Raw genomic sequence first — 8,007 nt, 5'->3', positions numbered from 1 at the left:
TTCACTTGGAACTCAAAACCTTGGGCAGATTTTATTAACAGTTTTCCCGCAGGTTGGGCCAACACGCCCTGTTCCGCCGTGGGTGGGGTCAGGGCACCGGCTGCCCGCACACCCCCTGGGCAAGGCCAGTGGGGAGAAGGCCTCCCGCCCAGGAGCGGGCCCGGGCTCAGTCCTGCAGCTAGCTGGAATACGCCTCAGCCCTGTCCAGCGGCGGCCCCCGGTTCCCAGACGTGTACGCGGGCTCCGAGGTCCCCAGGGACTTGGGGACGGCCTCCTGCGTGATCTGGGAGTCGTGTGTCGTTTCCCTGTCAGAACCGCCCGTGTCCCTGACCAAGCAGACGAAGAGAGTAAGGGTTAGGGGCACAGAGCAAGCCTAAACCCCTGCAGCTGCTCAGGGACCTTTCTACTTAGACGCTGCCCTCGGCCAGAGACCAGTCTTTCCAGAGCCCTCACTGCGTGCCAGGGCCCCGGGATAAGGGAAGGGGCACCCCGTTTGGAACTGCGGGAACAGGCGATTTACAGATCTTGCCATGAGCTGGACACTTGGAGGCCGCCGTCCCAAATCCCCAAAGAGCTAAGATTGGGGAAGACAGGCCACAGGAAAGAATGACCAGACAGAACGGACAGGAAGGCTTCCTGGAGGAGGGGACAGGTCATAGATCCCGAAGGAGGGGGCTGAGAAAGGCATTCCAGGCACGCGGCAGGAAGGGCTGGGGTAACAGTGGGCAGTCTGGTGTCGCTGGGGCTGGGGTGGGGGTAGAGGAGTGATAAATGGCAGAGCCAGGCCAACGTCAGAGAACAGGACCTTTGGTGCCAGATTAACGTGCTGCCCACAAGGAGGGAGGGACATACCCGTGTCCCCAGGGCTCCCAAGTCTGGCCAGACAGACCAGTCTCCTAGTGACTAATCTCATCTGTTATTTGTGTTTTTAAGGACTTAAATGGCAGAGGGCGACCTGAGTTGCAAGTTCATTGTCCCCTTCCCCATCCCCCACCCAGCCCACAGGGCTTTTCCCGCCTGGCTGGTCTCTGTGTCCCCTTAATTTCACCTGCTCCAAGGGGACTTCCCATCTGTCCTCCCACCAGCACTGGGGCAGGCACCCTCTCCCCCTTCAGAGCCTCCCTCTCTCTGAGCAGCACTCTGCATAGGACCTGGCGACTCATCCCCCCCCCCCCCCCCCCACAGGCTCGGCTCCTCCTGCTCCTTCCTCCAGGAAGCCCTCCCTGGCAGGGATCCAGCCAGGACCTTCCTCCCCTTCCTCTAGATTCCCACGGCACCTGCCGGTGCCTTGATTCCCCCCCCCTGCGCCATCGTCCCAGGACGAGTGGATTGTGGGCACACCTGACTTCCCTCCAGGCAGCCCTGTGAGCTGCGACGGACCCCCCACGGGAGACCTCAAGTCCTCGTCCAACATCAGAGCTGTTGGTAGCTTCAGAAGCCCAGGGCTCTGAGCTCAACTCTGTTTTAACTGGCTGTTGTGACCTTGGGCCTCAGTTTCCCCATCTTGCAGCAAGTAGGTGAACTGAACTACGACAACAAAGCTAATATTTACTGAGTGTCCAGCTGCTGCCCTGAAAACTCTAGGGATTATGTCACTTAACCTTCAAGACTCCACAAAGAGGATAGTATTTGTTCGTATCCCCGTCGCCCAGATGAGGAAATTGAGGCACAGAAGGAGAGGTGTCAGAGCCGGGACCTGCCCGCAAAGCCCTGGTACCGAGCCCCTCCCTACCCAGCTGAATGATTTGACCTCGGACACCCCAGGACCCTGCTCCCCTCTCACCAGCCCCCGGCCCCGCCCCCACCCCAGGGTGGAAGGCAGCTCCATGGCCTTCTGGGCTCTCCCCTGCCTGGCAGTGGGGGGGGACCCTCGAGGAGGAGCGTGCCTGGTGTGCACCCCGAGTCGCACCCTCCAGCCGGCGGCTACTCACAGGAGGCTGAGGACGATGGCACCAGCAAAGGCGACGAGCAGGAAGAAGGGCAGGGAGCCCAGGATGGACGTGATGACGATCATGCCCCCGCTCCGCCGGCCCGGCCACGTGTCGATCGCGGAGTAGGGGGTGGCTAACGGGACACGGGCCCACTTACTCCCCAGACACTGCACCCCTCAGCCTTCTCCCAGGGACACACAGGGGACCCCCCCTCCCCCCAGGCCCGGCAGCCGCAGATCTCAGGATGAAGCAGGGACCCGGGTCGGTGTCTGTCCCCCCCCAGGTCTGAGGCGCAATTATCTTGCTTGTTCCACACCCACGTCCCAACTGCCTCGTGTGTCTCTTCCCTTCCTCTCTTAAGGGTCTTTCCGCATAATTTCATTTTTAAAAAATGTTTACTTAATTTTGAGAGAGAGAGAGAGAAAGGGAGAGAGAGCCAGAGGATCCCAAGCAGGCTCCAGGCTGTCAGCACAGAGCCCGATGCAGGGCTTGAACTCACGAACTGTGAGATCATGGCCTGAGCCAAAGTCCGAGGCTTAACTGACTGAGCCACCCAGGTGTCCCTGGCCTTTTGCATAATTTTAAATTACAACCTAACTCAACTCGTCTGGTGAAATGGATGGGATACGGATTATCCGCAGTTAAAGACGAGGCCTGGGGCACCCGGGTGGCTCAGTGGGTTAAGCATCTGACTTCGGCCCAGGTCATGAGCTCGCGGTCGGTGGGTTCCAGCCCCGCGTCGGGCTCTGTGCCGACAGCTCAGAGCCTGGAGTCCGCTTTGGATTCTGTGCCTGCCTCTCCTCTGCTCACTCTCTCTTTCTCTCAAAACCCTCTCAAAAATAAATTTAAAAAAATTTTTTAAAGATGAGGCAAAGGGCCCTGGTCTAACAGAACCCCTCCACCCCTCTACCAAAGTCACCTTTAGAACTCAGTGAACAACTTACAGGTCCTACGGTGAACTAGCTGCTTTCTGGTCATTGCCCCATTCTACAGATCACTTTCTGCAGCTCAGGGAGATTGAGTTCCTGTCCCAGGGCACTCGGACTCCAGACTCGAGTTTACGTGCCGGTCTGTCTAGTCCCAAAGGGCACGGTCTTCCCACAAACTGACCTCGGGCCCTGCCCAAAAAGAACCGCGCCTGGTGCTTTTGCCTGGATAATTCAAAGGAATCCGGCTGGGGAGGCAGACCAAGGGTTTTTCCTCCCATTTCTGAGATGGGGGAACTGAGGTTCTGAAGGGTTCACACAGCAGTGAGGGGCAGAGGCTGGGCTTGAACTCGGGACGCTTGGTCCCAAGGCAGCACTGTTACGGGGTGGGGGGGGGGCACCCCAGCCACATGCACACACGCCCTGTCCACACCCATCACTAGCCATGTGACTTCAAGCTACCTTTCAGAGCTACTGCATGGCCCGTCAGCTTACCGTGGGGGCGGGCTCCACATGGGGTGGGGGGGTCAGGATGGAATGCAGGACAAACGCCACACCCACCTCAGTTATGCCAGCAAACCCGTCACCTGCTACAACACCTCAGACAAGGGAGGGGGCAAGTGTCAGGTAAAGATGCATCCTCTGGGGCCCCTGGGTGGCTCGGTCGGTTAAGCGTCCGACTTTAGCTCAGGTCATGATCTCATGCTTCGTGAGTTCGAGCCCCGGCTCTGTGCTGACAGCTCGGAGCCTGGAGCCTGCTTCGGACTCTGTCTCCCTCTCTCTCTGCCCCTCCCTCCCTGCACGCACACTCTCTCTCTCTCTCTCTCTCTCTCAAAAAAATAAATATTAAAAAACATTTTTTTAAAGATGCACTTTCCTCATCAACCCAACAGCCTGCCCTGCATCTGGGGAGACTTTTCCCCATGACAGGCTGAGTCTGCTTTCCCGGGTTCCCCTGAGGGTTGCCCCGCAGCCCTCCCCCCCCCCCCCCCAACTTACGACGGTTGGTGCGGATGGGGTCGGACCATAGGGTCTGGTCCTGTACTAAGCCCGCGGACATGTTGACGAGGAGGTACTTGAACCTGCAAGGAGACGGAGCAAAGGGCGACTTCTATCCATCCTGTGCGCCCCGGGCCACCGGCAGGTGGGAGGGGTTGGGAGGACTGGTTTGGGGGACAGACGGGGTACTTCTAGGAGATGGAAATCTAGGCGGCCACAGGGTGGGCTCTGGGCGACAGGACAGTGCTGGATTTGGCATCGGCACCGTTGCCCCATCTTCCTGCCCCTGGACTCTTTCCAGGAAGCCTCCAGGAAGGGACCAATGGCCCTCCTGTCAGCTCTCCCTCTGGGAGCCCCGCCCCCACCATTTCTCTAGTATCTATACGAGGCCTGTAGCATACTGGCTGAGTATTAACCCATTTGTCCTGGTGGTATTTTTACCTTCCACTATTCCCAGCTTGGTCCTTGGCACACAAAAGGGACTTAAAAAAAAAAAAAAAGGAATAATATTCATCCCCAACCCAACTTTCCTGGGACAGGGCTATATTTTTATGTAGAAAGCCCCAATCAAGTGTTTCTAATCATAAAGGAGGATCAGCACAAAATACCAAGAGCCCGCTGACGGTCTCGTACATGGTCAGTTTAAAACAGCGGATGTTCTGAGAACCAAGAAATCAACAGCCTCTAGTTTAACACTTAAAAAAAAAGGGGGGGGGCGCCTGGGGGGCTCAGTGGGTTAAGCATCCGACTTCGGCTCAGGTCACGATCCCGCGGTCTGTGAGGTCTAGCCCCGCGTCGGACTCTGTACTGACCGCTCAGAGCCTGGAGCCTGTTTCGGATTCTGGTCTCCCTCTCTCTCTGCCCCTCCCCCTCCCACACTGTCTCTGTGTGTCTCTCTCTCAAAAATAAACAAATGTGAAAAAAAAAAAAGATTTAAAAAATAATAAAAGAATTTCAAGATGACAAAGGCAGAGAATTAAGCCAAGCAGGGGTCCTTCTGAGTGCTTGGGGCCCTGGCATGGTCACACGCCCTGAAGCAGGCCCCTTCATGAGCCCTGGGCCAGTCCTGGTACAAGAAACGCGGCCCTTCTGGGCCTTCCTGCGTCAGGGCTGGGGCATGACGGTCACTCACCCACAGCTGCCCACACCCACCTGTACTCCGTGGCCGCCGACAGGGGCGGGTTGCAGAGGCCGTGGAAGTTGGGGTCTGAAAGGCAGGTGCCGTTGGCGCCCACCTTGACGAGGTAGGCGTCCAGGATTTCCGAGGCCCGGGCCACATCCCCGATGGCATCCAAGCTGGGTAGGTCACCACAGGGGATCAGGTCAAAGGCCGCTGCCTTATAGGGGCCTGTCCTTCCCCCCTCTGTCTGCTGGAAGGTGGAGCTCAGCGGGGTCTTGGCATCCTGCACGGAGGCGTTCCTGGAGCTGGCTGCAGAGACAGGGTCGGGAGTGAGATTCCTGGCCACCTCAGCTCAAAGGCACTCACTCAGCCATCCACCCAATACCCGCGGACACCCTCCCTGAGCCAGCGCTATGCTGGGCCCCGCGTCCCAGGCTGAGGCAGGTTCGGCCCTGCTTCGAGGGCCCCCTGTGCAACGGAGGGGGCAGACGGGATCACCTCTCGGCTTCGGGCGCCGTGCCCGGCTCCCGGCTCTCACCCACCTCCTCTTCCTACGGACCCTCCCGCCCCAACAGACTTCCACCATTTTCCCCTGAGAGCCCCGGATCTTCCGTAAACTGAGAAAGGAGGGTGCTACGGTACAGGGGAAACAGACAGACCTGCGTTGGGTCCTAGGTCCCTTCCTTACTTGCTGGGTGATTTCGGACGACCCCTTGTACCTCTCTGGGCCCTGGTCTGTAAAATGGGAGAGAACCCCCCCTGCAGTGGGCACAGATCGGGCGCAGGTAGGCAGGCGGGAAGTGTCGGCTGAAAGAATGAAATGATGGCCCTGAACGGGCTGCCAGAAATGTAAGAGGTCGTCGCTGTGTTCTTTCTCTCAGAAGCCCAGGATCGCCCCAGTGAGCAGGCGAGGCCGGGCCAGAGCTCGTGGGTCCAAGTGCATGCTTTCCCTCGCAAACCCCAATCAGGCACCACCTCGGGGAGCCTGGGGAAGGGCCGGGGCTTGAGACACCACAGTGATCTGGGTTCACTTTCCAGCCTGGGGGCCCCCACGAGTGACTCCGCCTCTGTGAGCCTTGATTCCTTGCTCTGTGATGGGCATCCTAGCAGCTGTCCTGCCGGCCGGTTGTCAATATTAGCTCTAAGGTGTGGGAAGCACTGAGCACGATGCAGGTGCTCAGTGACTGGTGCTGCCTTTATTTCTCCGCTAGACTGGACGCTTCTCGGGGACGAGTCCATACGTGTGGCCTCAGCTCCCCGCCCAGGGCTGGCACGGAGCCCCCAGGGCTGCCTGCCAGTGAGGTACACGGGGGTAGTCGCGTTCCGGTGCTAAAGCACCCCACGACCCGTGTCCTTTCCTCCCCCCTGCAGACAGGTCAAAGCCCCTTTCAGTGCGGCCCGCGGGAAGAAGGCCTTTACCTGAGTCGACCAGGACATAGAGGTAGACCTCAAAAGTGCCATCGAGGGCCGCTGAGCTGTCAAACACGCAGAGAGGCTTTTCCAAGGCCACCGTGGTGAGGGTCGGGTTGTTGGTGGCAAAGGTCACACTGGCCAGCTGGGGCTGGAGGTTCACACCTAGAGGAGGCGATGAGGACAGGAGCTGACCCCCAGCAGAAGAGCCCACACCCCTGGGCACACTCTGCCCCCCACCCCATGTCTGCACAGGGTTCCCGACCCCCAGAGTGTGCCGGGCACTGGGGTTCGCCCTCCCCAAGGGCCATTTCAGGAACTTGTCTCAGACACAGGCGGCACCCCCCACCCCCACCCCCTGAAGCCAAGAGGTCCAGCCCCCTGCTGCCCTCTCTCTCTTCGGTTGCCAAGAACCCCACTGCCTCTCCTAAGCATCTCCTCACGCAGTCAGCCCAGTCCAGCGGCTCCACTCTCTTCACGTGGACCCTTCCCCCATTCTCGGCTCTCTAACATGCAAACCTGACCCTGTCACTCTCCTCCTGGGCCCCTTCTGTGGCTCCCCACTGCGTTGGAAGGGACTCCAACACAGTCCAGCCCCTCTGAAGGGCCATCAAAGTCCTGAGGTTCTGGGCTTTGCTTCCTTGGGCCTGCGGCCTCACCCCAAAGCACGCCCCCCACCCACCCCCACCCCATGCTCCAGCCACGCTGATGGACAGTGGTCGGGAGGTTCCCAGGATAGACCATACTGCCTCCCTCCTTGAACTTGCGGGGGCTGCCCCTTCCCCTGCAAGGCCCCTCCATCCCCTCCAGTCCAGGCCTCTCCAGGGTCTAGTCCCGCCCCTTCTCTGCTCTCCCGCAGCCCCCTGTGCGTCTGTCTCTCACAGCACCCATCACAGGGATCTGTGATCCCTGAGCCCTGGAATCCCACCTGAGGAAGCTTAGTTAGTGTGGTCTATTGTTAGCAACACCCTAACCCCAGAGGATCCACAGGGCTTGGCACAGAGCAGGCAGGCGTGCCCGTTCCTGGAGTGAACACGCGAAGCTCCCCGTTCCCAATGCTCCTTTCCATCCAGGTTCCTCTGAGGGCTGTGGGAGGGTCAGGGCCCAGGTCACAGCTGCCCGCCCTCCCGAGGCACGGCCCCTTCTCCCCTTCCCCGCTCACCCGAGCCGAGGCGCAGGCAGCCGAGGGCCAGCAGGGCCCAGAGCGGAAGCATGGCCTTGAACCAGCCGCGGGGAGCGCGGGGCGGGCGGTCCAGCGGGCACCGCGCGTCTCAGGGTCCGCGCACCTGGCGGCCTGGGCCCTCCCTCGGCGCGCCCCGCCCCCGCCCGCGCCGGCCAATCCCCGGCCTCCTCGCTGGCTCTTTGCATACGCCCCGCCCCGTCTGCCCAGAACTCCGGTTCCCCGGGGCACACGCCCGCCCCGCGTCTCCGCCGAAGCGCCTACTGTGTGCAGGAGCTGGGGCGGCGCTCTCACAGCGTCTCTTGCCTAATGAGACCTCTGCGGGCAAGACGTCCCCTCTTTGAGCCACGGCTTCCACCCTGTGAAATGGGCCTCTAATTTCTACGGCTGGTTACGGAGACCCTACTAGGTGCCAGGTACTCTCTCGGCTCCTGTGAAGAT

The 8,007-nt window shown here is 60.1% G+C and overlaps 1 protein-coding gene across 1 annotated transcript; it reads right to left on the bottom strand.

The window, feature by feature from the left end:
• On the bottom strand, window positions 1-7,678 carry UPK3A (uroplakin 3A). Its single transcript, XM_043562885.1, has 6 exons — window positions 7,549-7,678; window positions 6,396-6,551; window positions 5,009-5,285; window positions 3,857-3,939; window positions 1,932-2,064; window positions 1-326 (listed from the first exon to the last, which is right to left on the bottom strand). Exons 1-6 carry the CDS (start codon window positions 7,598-7,600, stop codon window positions 179-181), a joined length of 849 nt encoding a protein of 282 aa, XP_043418820.1. The 5' UTR covers window positions 7,601-7,678; the 3' UTR covers window positions 1-178.
• Window positions 7,679-8,007: the final 329 nt, after the last annotated feature.

This window comes from Prionailurus bengalensis, chromosome B4 (assembly GCF_016509475.1).
Source record: "Prionailurus bengalensis isolate Pbe53 chromosome B4, Fcat_Pben_1.1_paternal_pri, whole genome shotgun sequence".
Taxonomy (NCBI): Eukaryota; Metazoa; Chordata; class Mammalia; order Carnivora; family Felidae; genus Prionailurus; species Prionailurus bengalensis.
Note: the sequence above shows the minus strand (reverse complement) of the source record. Positions and strands in the feature narration are given on the sequence as shown.

Excerpts from the sequence above, each read along its gene's own strand:
- UPK3A (XM_043562885.1), bottom strand. The coding sequence starts at position 7,600 with ATGCTTCCGCTCTGGGCCCTGCTGGCCCTCGGCTGCCTGCGCCTCGGC. Across the intron at positions 3,940-5,008 it reads TCGGCGGCCACGGAGTACAG|GTTCAAGTACCTCCTCGTCA; the intron begins GTGGGTGTGGGC and ends GTCTCCTTGCAG. Across the intron at positions 2,065-3,856 it reads CCCCATCCGCACCAACCGTC|CCACCCCCTACTCCGCGATC; the intron begins GTAAGTTGGGGG and ends GTGTCCCGTTAG.